This window comes from Microcebus murinus, chromosome 10, assembly GCF_040939455.1.
Source record: "Microcebus murinus isolate Inina chromosome 10, M.murinus_Inina_mat1.0, whole genome shotgun sequence".
NCBI classification, from domain to species: domain Eukaryota; kingdom Metazoa; phylum Chordata; class Mammalia; order Primates; family Cheirogaleidae; genus Microcebus; species Microcebus murinus.
Window position 1 is genome coordinate 74,956,830 of NC_134113.1, and position 17,158 is coordinate 74,973,987.

Below are 17,158 nucleotides of genomic sequence, written 5' to 3' on the forward strand. Positions count from 1 at the left end.
AATTGTGCAGTTGTAATTCTATCATTCTCTCTTCATTTATTAGCTAGATTGTCTATCAAGAGAAACATTTTTTCATGAGATATTTGGTTGCCCTGGAAGAGTATAGGACAAATGCTTGATTCTTTCATTTTATTTGCCTGTTTTGTTTTTATCAATGTTCAAATATCCATCTTTGGTCAGTGAGAACTTTCTTCAGATTGGCCCCTAAGTCCTGTGATGTGCCTTCAGTTGTCTTCCTCAGTATTCCAGATATTTCATAGTTATCATATTTATTTTCTACCCCCGACTTAGAGACAGCCATCTCTTCAAGAGCTTTTGGTTCTTTTTATTTGGAAATGATTTTAGGACCCAAATTAGGATATTGTACCGCTCGTTGCTACTGGATAGTTCACTGTTTCTGGGGCCTTTCAGTGGAGAGTTCTTTCAAAATCAATTATTGTCCTTTTTCTAGAAGTATTTCATGAGCAGTCAAGCATTTTCAGAATTATTAATGTAAAAATTCATAACTATAGAAAATTACAAAGAGAAACTAAAAGATATATATATATCAGTATCCAGAGATAATTTCTATTGTTCACAGCTTACCATCTTTTGTTGTGTGAGTGTATATATATATATGTGTATATATATATATACACACACGTTAACAACTGGATTCATATTGAATATGTTGCTTTGTCATATTCTTTTATTTTTTATTAACAATTTTTATGAGTGTTCATACATATCTTTATCTTCCTAAATGTAATTTTTAAATGATTGATATTATTCCACTCTACGGTTATACCAAAATTTATGTGACTATTCTCCTATATTAGATAATTTAAGTTGTGTCCAGTTCTTGACTAATGTATATTGCAGGCATAATTTTTTCTGTGCCTTTCTGATTTGGGTGTGATTGCTAAAGCTTGAGGAAATGTTTTAGGTTTTGATGCATGTTTCCAAAATACTATTCAGAAAACATTACATAGAGTTATATGAATTTTTACTCTCACAAGAAGTCCGTGAACCTGTGAGAAGTCCATGGAACCATGTCAACATTGTGTTCTGTTACAGTTTTTTTTTTTTTTAATGTGGTATTTGTAAATGATGAGACACTGATGTTGCCTACATAAATTCTTATAGCATCTCAGATTTGTTTCCAAAAGATAAATCTGTAGATCTTGCCTTACAGATAGATCTGTAGATCTTGGTAGTGGAAAGAGGCTACTTTCCACTACCATTGGCATGTCTATTAGTTAAAATGACCTTAGCCAGGCACCGTGGCTCACAGGTTCCTGGTTGGTGGGCAGCTTACTTCTACACTGTGATTCGGAAACCCACTTTCCCTCCATTGGTGGCTCTGCTATCTCCAGGCCATGCCTTTAGGTCACCGTGCTTGTCCTCATCAAGCAGGACGGGAAAAATGCTTAAGTGTTCAAATGGTAGGGAAAGAGTTTATAGGCCAGGCCTGGAAGGTAGGGTCTGTCACTTCTATTCCCCTTCCATTGGCCAGCACTCAGTTATACGCCATCTCTAAGTGTCGCCAAGCAGAGAAGTTGTGTGTTCATGAAAAGCAGAAACAGTGTCTGGGGAACCACAAGCCTCTCCTGCACAGTTTTATCTTGCTTTAGGGATGAAAATCAGATCATTGTAAGTTTGAGACATTAGTTTCAGTTGCTCAGAAGCAATTTTTGTTCATCTCGGAATTTTTTTTTAAATCTATAACCAATAGATGAGGTTATTTAGTAGATGAGTTTCAGAATATTGCAGAAATATTGGTTCATTAAATTTCTAGGATATATTAGTCCTCCCTTTCTGTAGGGGATATGTTCCAAGAATCCCAGAGAATGCCTGAAACCATGGACCGTATTGAACCCTATGTATACTATTTTTTTCCTATACATAAATACCTATGATAGAGTTTAATTTATATATTAGGCACAGTAAAAGAACAATGACTAATAATAAAATAGAACAATTATAACAATAGGCCAGTATCACTGTTCTTGTACTTTGGGGCCATTATTAAGTAAAATAAGACAAATTTGAACACAAGCACTGTGATACTGCCACAGTCGATCTGATTAAGGAGCTGGCTACTCAGCTGCTAGCAGGGAGGTAGCACAGTGTAGACAGCATGAAGATTCTGGACAAGATGATGATTCCGGTCTCATGTGGGTCACAGCGGGACAGTGCGAAATTTTGTCATGTGACTTGGGTCAATTTAAAAGGTGCACAATTTAAAACTTATGAATTGTTTATTTCTGGAATTTTCCATTTCATATTTTCAGGCTGCTGTTGACCGCGGACAACTGAAGCGGCAGATCAGGAGACAGGGGCTACTGTAGTGTAGTGATAGAAGTAGTTGCCTTTTGTAAATGAAGAAATTAAATCACTTAGTTGTGTGAGAATGGCTAACACCATTAGTATTAATTCACAGACCTTATTTGGGCGGCTTGTGCTTTCTATGCTGATTTTATGGCACATTTTATATGTAGGAGAATAATCGCAAGGCATATGTCTTGTCAGTAAGTAGGCTCTTTAGTCCTGTTCAGATGTGATAAAAAAACAAAAATAAACAAACAAATAAAAAAAATCACAATGCACCAAATAGACACAAAGGAAAAGGCTTATTCGTGCTGCAAATTTGATTTTCCTTTTATTTTTAATAACCTTGATGCTGAAACTCATTAGATTGACTAGATTTTTAAAAAAAGAAACATTGTAAAATTAAAGGTCAATTAATTTATTTATGCTGTTTTTTTGAAGGTAGAATTGACTATCCTAAGGGCTTGGAATGGTTTTAGGCTGAGGGATTATGTTTCGCTGTCAGCACTTGCATTTCCATAGAAGGACCAGACTTGGACCTTGTCTGCATCTCATCTTGAGGGCCTGATGTGAATTGTATTAGTTTGGTCCTCAACCAAATTATACCATAGGAGGCAGGATGTTTTTCTTCTTCGCACGCTGTGGCATACCCACCAGCCCTGTCAGGAGTTAATGATTCCCCTGCTGTCTACCCTGACTTGGCCGGACTCCAGGCCTCCTTCCAACGTGACCGTCAGTGAGGTGCTTGCTTTGCTCATGGCATGCATCTGCTGTCAGTGTCTCGTAGAGTGCAAGTTAGGGAATTGCTGATCGAGCGCGATTTTTAATCACCTGCCTGATGGAATCAGCACCAGTTGCCATGTCCTCACATCTTGAAGACAGGCTGTGCCCATCACTCCTGGAGATGGCCTTTTTCTGGTTTGAAGGCGGAGAGTAGATGGGAACGCTGGAGACTGACCCCCGATTGACTATGGTCGAGATGGGGTTTTCTGTTTGGGTAAAGGACATACCAAAATATAGGTTTCTGGAGTTTGTTTTTCTCAGGATTAACATCGGATAGTTTTGTCAGTCTGAAGTATTCGCTCAGCTTTCATAATGTGGTTCTTTTATCTGCATAAGAGATCACTGAATGGTGATAATAGTGACAAGATCCAAGAAATTGAAGCCTTAATGTTTAAAGAGAGTAGAAATGATTTTAGATAATCCTATAGTCATTAAACCTTGCATACAAGGAAAAGATGATAAAAGAAAGAGTGGCATATAAGATAGAAAAACTTCCATGAACTTTTCAATTAAGTATTACCAATATTCAAAAGTTTTTGAAATGAATACGTGATACACATAACAGTATAAAGAGATAAATGTATCAAAATTACAGGTATGAGGTTTTGGAATTTTAGATTTGTTGAATGTTTTGTTTAGGTTATTTACAGCTAAGATTGATCATTTAAGTACTATTGTGCCCATCATTTATAAATAATGGTGTGTTTATAAATGACTGTCAAATTCCTTTTAATTAATAGCATAAGCTTGATTCAATTTAGCTTTTGAAATATCAACCTCTATTACAATCAACCAGGGCAGCTTTATTATCCACTAAATAAAGTCATTACAATTCCATTGACTACACATACAGGGGACTCTGTATAGTCTTAGTGGTTATTAAACTCTTGTCTCTTCCTTCCCTCCTTTCCTTTCTGTTACTTCAATAAAATGGTGCTATTAGGCATGCCTTATATTGGCTCATCCAAGTTAGATGAAAAGATTTGTCTGACAGCTGGAAAGCGTGGGGGAGAAAATTCTAGTTTTCATGTTTTCAGAATTAACAAGCTGAACCAATTAATAGATATTGTTCACCAGAGAAACACTCGTTTTTGATTAAACTCTTATTCACAGAGAGCAGAAAGTCATGGATCAAGAGGGGGTGTGTGTGTGTGTCATGTGAGTGATCCAGGGCAAGAAGAAGAAACTACTTTATTCTTTGAATTTTGCAGATCTTATGGTTTGGTCTATTCCTCAGCAGTTCATTCTACTGTAGTGTACCAACTCACTAGATGACATACAGGGTGACCTAATTTTCCCAGTACCGTCCCAGTTTCTTAGCACAGAAAGTCCCATGTTCTAGGAAGCTCCCCAGTACTAGGCAAACTGGACTGGTTGGTCATCCTGGATGACAATCCAACCTCATGTGTGACAGACAATCTTTAGGATCTGGAATCTTGAGACTGGAATACTTGCAGACGACTTTTAGTTGGACTCGAGTTAAGTTTAAGACAGGAAAAATGTGTGTGTTATAGCAACACTCTTAAATCAGGCCCTCATATCAGCGGGGTTGGTAAAGGTAGTGTTAAGACTTGTATGATTAGGATTTTTTTAAAAACTCAGTTTGATGAATGAAATGACTGCCGTGCAAAGCACCATGCTGAATCCGCAGGGGAAACTCAGCCAAGTGAAGACGGAAACTATTCTTTATTTGAACATTAAGTTATTTTGCACATGGCCGGGTGACTGGAAATATAGCAACACTGTGATATGTCAGTGAGAAAATGAAATTGGCTGCAAAGAAAATGGAAACATTAGATTAAACAAGTCACTGTGAAAGTCATTAGGACAATGAAGCTGTCTGGTGGGTATTAAATAATAATAATAATAATAACGATACTAGATCAAGGCTGCTGCTGGCCAACAGGGGATCTTTATGTGAAATAGAAAACACTGTGGGCCTGAGGCATGGTGGCTGCATAATGTTTGAGTGATGGGCACCTTTTGCTCATCACTTTAGGTAAAGGTCCCCCTTCCTTAGGGTAGGTGCAGCCAGCGCCTGGGCACACAGGTAGTTGCGTGGAGCGTGTGCCACATTTCTGCTCTTGCAGCCACTTTCATTTCTCTGCCTCAGCTGGCTCCCTGGTGCGTGCACAACCTGTGCAACACATGGCACTGTCTGACTTCTGTGTCCCAGCTGAATTCAAGGAGTATAGTGAACAAGAAAAAATGATGAAGGCCAAATTAAACCTTTGTCTTCTAGGAAAATACCAAAAATATTGGTATTTTTTTTTCTTCTCCTTCCAGGAAAGAGGGAGCTCACAAGACTTGAGAAAAATTCAGTTTTTGTTTTTGTTTTTTTTTCTGTACTAATCCTAGCTGAAATCCTTGACTCATTTGTCCCTTGTATTTTTCTGGTCATGAAGGACAGGCTAGAGGGTTTTAGTATTTTCAGCGGATTTCTAATCACTATTCTCATAATGGCTACTTTGGGTGCCTTCACGTGCTGGTCACTGTGTGGAGCCACTCATGTGCGTCATTCATCTCCTCGGAATTTTCTGGACAACTTGTAAGGTAGAAGTCATGATGGCCATTTTGTATCTGAAGTATTGAGACCCAGGGAGACCAAAGGGCTTGCCTGGTCTCCTCATCTCCCAGCTTGTGACTGAGTGAGCCGGGATTTAAACCCAGGTCTGTGGGACTCCGTGGCCTGTGGTCCCTTCACCACACCTAGCTGTCCCTGGTGCCATCTTTCGAGAGCACAGCACAAGGGACCCTAAGCAACCAACCCATCATGCGCAGAAATAATGAAAACTTAGCACACTGCAATAGTATAAAATTAACTTCTCAATTTTTTCTTTGGGAAATATAAGTAAAATATAATTCAATGTGTAAATATATACCTTAATAATATGTCTGGGACTGAAATTTCTAGTTCCTTTGGCAACTTTACTCCTTAGGCTTTTTACATTATGTTTTAAAATGAGACTCTTAGGTCTAGAAGGAAATTAGAAGAAAGTTAGAAAAAGGACATAAAAATAAACAAGCCTTTAAAAAATCATACAGACTTAATTATTATGGATTTCTAACTTGCACAATACTGACAGACATACGCAAACATTGGAACCCCAACAGTTACCTGAATAGTGATTGTTTGTATGCTGTGTATACTCTGTGCCAAGAACCACTGCGATTCTTATTTTTACTCTAAAAACTTAGCTATAGCTTTCTCCTCGGGAGCTCTCAACGTGAGTGACTATTGGAATTTAAAAATAAAATCAAATTGACTAGAGTTGAAACCTCATAATTTTCACCTTTTTTTTTTTTTTTCAGCTTCACATATTTGTCCTCCATGTCAAAAATAGAATTCCAAGTGAAATAAAACTTATTTTTGGAAAAAATCTTATTTTTGGGAGAAAGTGAATTTTATAGGTGCTTGCCAAGATACTGTAGGGAACGACTTGATCCTCCACTTTCTAGCTCTGTAGCTCTGACAGTCAACCCTCCTGTCTTTGGGGTAGGGGCCAGGGACATCGATTGCTCCCTGGGTGGGTTTGTTTGGACCAAGAAAAGGTTTCTTTTCTCCTGCATTGTTTTCCTCCCTATAAAGGGTGTTGTGTTCTCTTAGGCCACCTGCTTCACTGCAGCCTCTGACCATGTGCCACGAGGTGATCTATTTCAGGAGCAGGCCAGGCTGCCAAATGTCCTGCTTGGCCCCTGGGTGAACTCAGTGCAAGAGACCACGTGTGTCTGAGAGCTGCTGGATTTATTGTCTGTTGTTCTGAGAGTGACTTCAGATCATGTGAATGAGAATGGGAAGAGGGGAGAGCGAAGGAGGGCCCTAGATTGAAAGCTGGATTGGAGAGGATGGCTTTTTGTAAAGGTTTCAGTGAGATTTCCTCCTCTCTCTGCCCTACGTTGAGGCTGTCTGGATCTGTAGCACAGAGCCCAGCCTAAGCTCAGGCATAAAGGTGGACTAGAAAAAGGGAGCGGGAGACCCACCTGGGCCATCCTACGTGGAAGCAACAAGCAGAGGAGAGACCAAGGTCTCAACCTGTAACACAGAGTGACCCCTGCCACTCGCAGTGGGCCTGGTCACTGTTCTGGGTACTGGCCATGAGGTTTGAAACTCCCAGGGAACAGGTCAGAGTTGGGAACATGGGGGGAGGCAGTGGAAGCATTTCCTTCTCTGTATACTGCTGCAAGTACTTAATGGGCTTTAGTGACAGGGACGACACCAGGTAAGGACTAGGGCAGGCTTGGGGACATTGTGCTGCCCGGGTGAGATTGCTTTGCCTATGGGTGGCTGAGCAAAAGAAAGATGGAATCAACATCAATCATATAGGGAGATTATACTGCTGCTCAAGCTTCCAGGGTTGGGAGCCTGCATTTTATTAATAACATTCTTTTACTCAAATTTTAGACACTTGACCTTCAGACACTTTCAAAAGTGTGCCAAGTACAGGAGTAGATACTGCCTCCTCTTGTGGGCTCAGGACCAGAATACATATCAAGTCCCAGTTCTGCTAATTGCTGCCTTTATAATACTGGGACAGTTAACTCACTTTTTTATGCCTCAGTTTCCCCATCTGTAAAATGAAGATAGTGATTGCATCTGCTTTGTAGTTGTATGTATTTAAAGAATTGGCGTGTGTTTAGAACGAACAGTCTCTGGCCCAGTGTGCACTCAGCAAATGTTAGCTGTTATTTAAATGTTAAATGTGTATATTTATTCTTTTTATATATTGCTCCTAACCTCTAACTCAGTGCTATGGGATGCTTTGCTTGACAAATTCAATATTGTTGTCTGAATAGTCTGATGTTTTTCATAATGATGAAGTTGTAGCAAGTTTTTTGTTAATTTCCTAAATTGATCAGGTACGTCTTGGTATCCTGAATTTTCATTCTTAAGCATAAGTCATTGATGTGTTTGTACTTCTGAGAGTAGTATTTGAACTTCATGCCTCCTCCTGGAAATGTGAAGACAGAGATTTTGTTGGCAGTGATGTGAGAGATAGCAGAACATTTGTGGTTAAGGGAACAGTCTGGATTTATATTCTGACTATCCTCTCTCACCACCTGTCAGTCCTTGGGACAAGTTATTTGACCATTAATACCTCGGTCTTCCCACTTATAAAATGGAGATATTCATAGTGCCTGTCTTATAGGACTGTCCTAAGGATGACATGCATTAGACCTGTGTCCAGGACACAGTAGACATTCACTAAATGATAGCTGCTGCCCTTACTGTTGTTAACAGAAAGTGTATTTCACCAGTTTGCCTGGACAGTCAACAATATTGAATCATTTTTTCACTAGCTTAATTTTACTTGAATTTATCAACCCACATATCCCAGTGAGAGGTTCAGAAAACATAATTATAGTATTATTGCCCATTTTAATCTTTTCCTTAGTGCAAAAGCTTGCTTGTGTGCTTGCAGAAATGAGTGTCGCAAATAGCATTGATTTCATTGCACGGATTCTTTAGAGTCTCTGGTGCGCAACAAGCTTAGACGGATGAAAATAAGGGAAAACACACAGTGAATGAGTGGTCCCAGAGGAGATCATGTAGTGCAACTAAAAGGCGTTGGATTTGCCACCAGAAGACTCCATTCTGGTTCTGACCCACTGCTCTCTAGGTCCAGATCTGTCACATGGGGACAGTTCTCTCTGTCCTGCCCCCCGCATTAGGATACCACAAGGATTAAATGTTAGAATGGATTGAAAAGCTTTTGGACACATAAATGCCACATAAAAACATAATATGTATCCTCTTCTAGAGTGTTCTTATTTTGCCAAGTTAAATATTCTGGCTAGTAGAAGTTTTTATAGATACCAAATTAATGACCAATTATCAAAAGATTAAAAATTATATTAGGAAAATACTTAACACCTAAATCATACTGCTGAATAGATGTAACACATGCTTTTCTCATCTATCCTGTTGATAAGGTCTCTCCATCTCCTTTTACTTGAACTCTCATATGTTTCCTAATATGGTATCCTGGAAGTTTCCAAAGTAATCGTCATCTACTTCCTGGTGTCCGCCATTTTCCCCTGGGTCTGCTGGGCCTGTTCTTTGTTATGGACCTCAGAGTGGGCATGGTACCAGGGTCATGCAGTGCTGACACTGCACTGTTGGAAATCAAGTCGGACTCCTCTCTGCCTAAAGCCCTTCACTGACTGTACATTGCCTTCAGAATGAAGTCCCGACTCCACAGTAAGATGTGAAGATCATGGCGGAGCAGACCCTGCCTACTTCCTACTTCTTCAGCCTCTCTGCTCACTGCTCTGCCAGCGTTAGATCTTCTAGCCATTTGGAGTCCTTTCACTTTCTCCGTGGATCACAGACTGCATTTCCTGGATTGAAACCCAAAGGATAAGGGTGCTAGTGAGGGTGCAAGTTTGCCCTCTCTCAATCCTAGGCCCCTGTATGTACATCTAATTCTTTCTCTTTTCCCCTAATTCACTTCTCATCTTCCTCAGGTGTCACCTTCCTTGTCGCTGGGAGCATCCTTGTCTGTCCCACTATCCACTGCTGCTGCCTGCTCTTCCCCATGGGGCTGGCTAGTTGGTCATCTCATGACACAGTAACATCCCCCACCCCCCACACCCGCCCCCAGCCCTGCTCTCTCCCCTTCCTGCCGCCTTTTCTCACCGAGAATTTCAGTCAGTGCATGGTATATGGATGGAGCTTGGGCTTCAACCTGCGGCGACCACTACCTGTGTTAACCTTTGAAAGGATACCCATTAAAAGGCCTTTCAGGAATTGTGTACTGCTCAGTTTCTTTCATTTTTAGGAAAAACATTTATCGAAGACTTTTATGAACTAATGGAGATATTGTAGATGACCTTTATCGTTTTTAATTAATTAAAAGTTGCTATTGTTTGAATGTAATGTCCCCTCCAAAATTCATGTTGAAATTTAATCCCCACGGGTGGAGATATTAAGGGTGGGGCTTTTGGGGAGGTGGTTAAGTCAAGAGGGTGGAGCCCCCATGAATTATTGGTGCCCTTGTAAAAGAGGCTGCAGAGAGAGTTTGCTTCTCTTGCTCTTCTGCCATGTAAGGACACAACAAGAAGGCCCTTACCAGACACTGGGTCCTGGTGCCTTGATCTTAGACTCTGCAGTCTCCAGAACTGTTAAGAAATAAATTTCTGTTCTTTATTGCCTAGTCAGTGGTATTTTGTTATATAGCACCACAAACAGACTGAGGCAGAAATCACTGTGTTGTTAGGATGCAGAAATCCCATTTAATAATAATCTCTGTTGAAGGCCTGCTGAATAAACCAGCTCCATTTTACTTCTGTGTTGTATATAGAAGTGAATGCTTTGGATTAGGATTTGGGTTTGGGTCTCACATCTCCCTCTTGCCAGCTGTGAGATACCGGATAAGTACCTCCTTCCGCCTCCTTCCCAAGATGGGGACAAGGAGGGACAAGGGTTGTATGAAATAAAAAGGTGAAGTGCTTAGCACAGTGACTGGTGTGTAATAAATGCATTAAGTACCCCCTATTACTAATGAATTGAAACTTCCCGGGGACTGTCAATGAGAGATAAAGTGCGATATTTGAAATTTTTAAAAATGAATTTTTGCTATAACTTGTAAAAGGAATAAAAAAATCTGAGCCTCTGACTAAATTAATGGTAGAGGGAATATAAATTGAATTCTCTGACTAAATTAAGGAAACTTAAACTCATGACCTTTGACACTGAAGGATCATGACCTTTTTGTAAGTCGGTTAACGTTTCTGGGTGTTGTTTTTCTTCCTACCTATAAAACTACCTAAGCTGTACTTATCCCATCCACCTCTCAACTTTGATTTTCAGAAATGGTTAAGAGAACTGAAATTATATTCCCTTATGCCTTCTCTGTCTTTATTTTCACCATTTAACATATAATAACCTAAGTAAACGTTTCTTTGTAAGTAATATGAATTTAAAAATCTCTCGAAGAAAAATTTCCCATAGCCATAGAGTGGAGTATTGAAGGTCAAGTTGGGTTTCTGAGTAGATAGAACTGAAAAATGCATTATTCTTTCTTAGAATAGTTAGCTCCTTCCCTCAGAATCTTCATTTAAATATCAAAGGAGACATCAAAGATTGTTCTGCTCCTCCATAGAATGCTTTGCTTATTAGGGTTTGGATGAAGCACTTTAGGGGTTCTAGGAGAGTGCGCTAAAGAGGGAACCAATAGACACAAATTTCTTTTGTTATTAAGTGTCAAAAGACACTTAAATTTCTTTTGTTGTTTTTTTAAGCTTATAATCTTATGTGAGCTGTGTTTTTGCTCTATTTTGGTCAACTGAGAAATCTTTTTTCTTGTGTTTCAAAGAGAAGCAGTATTTATGAATTCTTATTCAAAAAGCTCTGAGTTCAAATTCTTTTTTTGGAGGGGGAGGTCAGAGTATGTGACTTTTTATTCATTTCCTTTATTTCCTTGAAAGAGCAAAGGAAGTTACGTAAATGATGATTGGTGTTCTAGAAAGAATTGAATATATAGCTGTTTATAATTTATTGATATATCAGAGATGTTTGCAGCCGGGAGCTGACATTTAGGCAAAAATTAATGATTCTAAGCAGAGCTGGAAAACCTAGTATAATATCTTAATTTAAATCATCCGGATTCAAAGTAGGGGAAATGGTACCATCCAAGTGGCTTTACTCTTCCAACTTGCTGTCCACACTCCAAACTGTGAACATTTTTATTTTGTTCTCTGGCCTAGCACTAGAGAGTAAGGAAAACACAGAAAAATAAAAGCAGTTGAGAGGAGGCAGGATAAATATTTTTTAAATTCTGTTTGGGTCACTAAGCATTTATTAATCATCTTGCTGTGTGTGTTAAAGAGAAAATATTTAAATGACACTAGTTAAAGCATGCTAAGGAAAACTTTATTCAAGGTGAAGGGCACTATTGGAGTACGTATAGGGACCACTTTGATGGACTTTCGCAGTATAGGAGAAAGTTCGGGTTCAATTCCGAATACAACATGGGCAACTGGGAATTTATAGCCAAGAAGCAGGGTTGGGATCAGTGGATGGAAAATTACTGAGAAAAAATATCATGGATAAGGGGGGATTCTGGCTATCTGACTTAACAGGATTTTTGCTGAACACAGGCCAGGTGATCAGACATCACCTTGGGGCATGGTGGAGAATGAGGAACCAGATCAGATGTGGAGGGTGATCAGATATATCAAGACTGAGGGTTCTGGCTAAACTGTAGGCTCTTGCTAAAACCAGGGATTTTAACAAGGAAGTACACAGATGGGTTTAGAGGTAGTTTCGGGAGCCTCACTAAAATTTGGTTAAACAAAGAATCTTTGTCATACATGTCAATTATCTATTGACACGATAATTCTGTGTTAACAAAGGTCAGTGGCTGATAATAAATATTAATTAGGTCTCAAAAGATTATGGGCGGTGATTTAGGTTGACTGGCTGCTCTGTCCCTGCTAAGATCTCTCAATAGGATTTGAGGCCTTAGTAACTATGGAGGGTGAACTTCAGGAAGAAGTCACATTTAACTTTGAATACTTGAATATGGTCAAGTTCTTGTTACTTGAACTGAGAAGGTGGCTGTTAATAAAAAATTTGGGGTGTATGGTAGCATAAATTAGAGAATTTACTATAACTAACCTTGATCTTTTGCTTTTATTTAGCAAAAATCAGAAGTTGTTAAAAATGCACAGTTTTACAATGTCAGTAACTCAAACTAAGTTTAAACTATTTTTTCAAATGCAACTGAAAATTATGAAGGATCTACTCAAAGCAGAGGATCAACTAACATTTGCTTTTTCCATAATCCCTTTACACTCGGGTGTTTTTTCTTAAGTCACTTTTGATGTCATCAGTTGGTGAGAACATCCAAGGACCACCGTATTTTAGACCTGAAACCATTTATGCCAACTCTCATTAATAAAGGAAGAAAATCTCGTAACCAGCCTGAGCAACATGGTGAGACCCCCATCTCTACAAAAAATATAAAAATTAGCTAAGCATGGTGGTGTACACCTATACTCCCAGCTACTTGGGAGGCTGAGGCAGGAAGATCACTTGAGCCCAGGAGTTTGAGGTTTCATTGAGCTATGATGATGCCACTGCACTCCAGCCTGGGTGACAGAGAGACCCTGTCTCTAAATAAATAAAGGAAGAAAGGAAAGAAGGAGCAAAGGAAGGAGGGAACGAAGAAAGTAAAACTTCTATAGAGTTATTCTAAGTCATGTGACAAAGTAGATGGGAGCACAAAAGTAAAACCCTAGACCCTTGGCTCTTATTCTAGTGGTTTCCCAAGTGGTTTGGTTTTGGTGTTGGCTTTGCAAGGAAAACAATGGAGAACTTGACTAAAGTTGGAAAGTATTAGGGATAGCAATAGCATTTGCATAGTGCATAATGTTCGTAAAGCACTTTCAGGTAATTTATGATTGAAATGGATAGCTGAGAGAATCTAATATAATAGTTAAGTATTCTAGCTTTTTTGCCCTCTCCTTTTGAAAAAAGAAATTGGAAGGTTCTTCCTCATGGAATTGTTGCAAGTGGTACATATGTTACTACAATTAATCACTTAGATTAGTGTCTGGCATACATTAATTGTTTATTTGTATTTTATTGTTAATAATACTGTTAATTATTATTTGTTGTTGTTTGGCTCTGCTTCACAGACTATATCATAGACTGATGGAGAAAATTCTATTGTCCTATTTTGTTGAGGGAGGAGGAAAAGATGCAAAAAATTTAGTCCTCAGAGTGCTCCCTGTCTGAGATTAGGAATCTCAGCCTCTGAGCCAGTGTTCCAAAAAGGAGGCCACGCCATTTTGACTTATTTTCCCATTTACTGTTTGTCAACAACTAGAAATAGAATCTTGAAAAGAGGTCATTTTTTCTTTTTTTCCAACCACTGTTCTTCTTACCACGCTAGGCTTTCATTGCTTTGGGATGCTACATTTTAAGAGTCAATTATTTGGTGCCCTCAGCTTAACTTCTTGAGGAAATGGAATTTCTCCAAGAATTTCTAAACCAGGGGACACCTTATAAATATAACTCACTGAAATAACCATGATAGCATGCTTTCAGTGGAACAAATATGGGGAATATACCTAAGTTTAACATTGAAAAAAAAATTCTGGCCGGGCGCTGTGGCTCACGCCTGTAATCCTAGCTCTCTGGGAGGCCGAGATGGGTGGATTGCTCGAGGTCAGGAGTTCGAAACCAGCCTGAGCAAGAGCGAGACCCCATCTCTACTATAAATAGAAAGAAATTAATTGGCCAACTAATATATATATACAAAAAAATTAGCCGGGCATGGTGGCGTATGCCTGTAGTCCCAGCTACTTGGGAGGCTGAGGCAGAAGGATTGCTTGAGCCAAGAGATTGAGGTTGCTGTGAGCTAGGCTGACGCCATGGCACTTACTCTAGCCTAGGCAACAAAGCGAGACTCTGTCTCCAAAAAAAAAAAAAAGAAAAAAAAATCCTAAACTCTGTGCTTTGTTATTCTATAGAAAGGGAAACCACTTCTAATTTTTCCACCATGTTAAAATAAATAAGCAGCACTGGGAACTTGAGAAATAAGAAATGAAGGTTCCAAAAGCAGACCATCCCAGGAAGTACTTTTTTTTTTTCATTCAGATGTATTGCAACTCCGGCCCTGCCCAGCACCTTTTCCTGTCCACCCTGTCATTCTTTCTCTTTGTCTTCCTGCTACTGTTTATCTCACATCCTGTAAAGGGATAGCAGAAATATCCAGAGCTGGTCTTGGTTGAGTTGGCCTGAAAGTGATAGTCACCGTAGAGGCAGAGCTGAGAAGGATGCTTAGAAGTGCTTTCCTCTTTTGGGACCACAGACCCAGTTGACATTGAAGACCAAAGCCAAAGACTTTGCCCCAGAAAATTATACTGATGCAAACATACACAAAATCTTGTGTACAATGTCAGGAAGTGGTGGGCTCTCTGCAGCCCATTTTGGGACAGTAGTGTGCACCTGTGTTGTTGAGAGCCAACAGCACCTCTGGCCTTCCTCCTTGCCTGCTGTCTTTTGGGAACTAACGGAGAAGAAAGGGATTTAAATGCAGTGCTTGAGCATGGATCCAGTCCAGAGCTTGCTATAAACCAACTCTCTTTTGTGTTGTGTGGGCTCCTCATTTTTTTCTACTCATTAAATACTCGAATGGCCAGATCTGAGAATGGGCCACTTCCATAGCTCTTTATGAACCAGGAAGAGGAAAATAGAAGTGGCAAGGAAGAGTAAGGCTCTCACCTCCTTACATTGCCATTTGTTACAAAACAGAGGTCCCCTGTGTATTATTTTGTAAGCAGTCCTCAAGAGGCACTTTTCTTTGTGAGATACTAACCCATTCAGTTCCTACAAAAGGATTTCTCTTTTTACAGAACATTCCCCTTGTGGAAAGAGATCGGGTGCAAATTTTAATGCACATTTTAAGAGATGCTGGGGGGGGAGGGAACCCTTTGAAGAAAAATTGTATTGAAGAGAGTAAAAGAAAAAGAAATGAAAAGGGATGGGGAAATAAGGATGAGGTAGGAGATGCTTGCTGGCTTATGTGATTTGATTCGACATTTTTCCTCCACTGTGTGTTTTCAATGTAGAATTTTGCATGTAGGTGAAAATGACCGATGACATACTTTATGTTTTCGGTTGGGGCTTGTTAGTTAATAGCTCCTCTTGTTTCCCTTTCATCATCTTTATTAAAGCCAGCCATCCACATGTCTTATGAGTAGATATCTAGAGCTCCCACTTTGTGCAAGTGAGTGAGCTGTGGCAGATGCAGGGCCCATGCAAGTTCCTGCCCCTCTAGCAGTTGATGTTCTTGTAACCTACTTTGGTTCCAAGACCGTAGGCAGGTGAGAAAATTATTCATTGTACATGGGTGACCTCTAATTCTCATGCTCACCAACTTTGTTACCTTGGAAAAATCACTTAACCTTATGCAACCTTGGTATCCTCCTTATTTTAGAAGTAAGAGATTCGTGGGATATTTTATGGGTAGAACGTATTGTACCCCTCAAATTCCATTAAGTAGGTAAATAAACTCTTGGTTTATTTAAGATTATCCTATGACCAATGTAACCATGTAGTTGTCAGAATGACTGGGTTATCTGGGATTAGATGGCATAGTAATATTTATAGCCAACAGTGCTAGGTCCTGCTCCATAGGTTATCTCATTTATTTCTCTCAACTTTCCTGTGAGGTAGATCTCTTATTACACCTCTTTTGTGCAAAATAGTCATGCAAGAGGTTAAGAAACTTGCCTGAGGTCTCCCAGGCTGTAGGAAGCAGAGCCGGGGATCGGAATCCCAGGTGTTCTGGTTCCAGAGGTTAGTTAGCTTTGGTCCTTTGCACCCTTTTTCAGAACTGCAGCATCTTCACATTGAAAGGAGAAATGTTATGTCTGGTAGACTCCTACACTTATTTAAGATTTTTTTCCTTTCCTGTTTCAGGTATCTGACAGCAAGCAGCAATAGAAATTTCCTGCTTACCATGAGACCATTTTTAAAAAGGGCCGTTTTAGTCATAAGTTATGTAAGTATATATATACTTTTGAAATATCTTGTAAGGAATATTTTTCACTTTGATTTGGCACAGAGACACGATCCAGATTATTTAGTAGAATTAGTAATGGATTCTAATAACATGATCGTAGCATCAAAGAGTTTACAAAGCGTTGAAAGGTACATATGAAAGCATTCTGGATATATGTGAACTTGATGACATAGACATGTGAACCATAGTATTCTACAAACCCCCTTTCCAGGTGCTGAGGCCGAGCTGTCTCAAGAGGGGGCAGTGCAAACCTGCCTGTTATCAGTTATCTATTGTCACGTAACAAAACACCCCAAAATTTAGTGATTTAAATACAACCACCATACATTTGCCCTAAATGCTTCAGTTTGGACAGCGTTCAGCTGGATGGTTCTTCTGAGCATTGTGGTTTTTGGGCTGAGATTATTCAGTCAAGTGTATTCAGCTGTCACTTGGGCTAGGTCACCTCTTTTCTCCTCCACAAGGTCTCTCCCTCTGATATGCCATCCTCTAGGGCCTCTCCCTGTGGCTTCTCTCTCTAGGGCAGCTAG

At 39.6% G+C, this 17,158-nt stretch overlaps 1 protein-coding gene across 3 annotated transcripts in view; it reads left to right on the forward strand.

The window, feature by feature from the left end:
• Positions 1–17,158, forward strand: part of TMTC1 (transmembrane O-mannosyltransferase targeting cadherins 1) — a 263,719-nt gene that overhangs the window by 104,103 nt on the left and 142,458 nt on the right. For all 3 annotated transcript variants that reach the window (XM_076007529.1, XM_012748003.3, XM_012748009.3), the window contains one exon: positions 16,526–16,607. In XM_076007529.1, the coding sequence (XP_075863644.1) occupies positions 16,526–16,607 (82 nt within the window). The remainder of the gene's footprint in view (positions 1–16,525; positions 16,608–17,158) is intronic.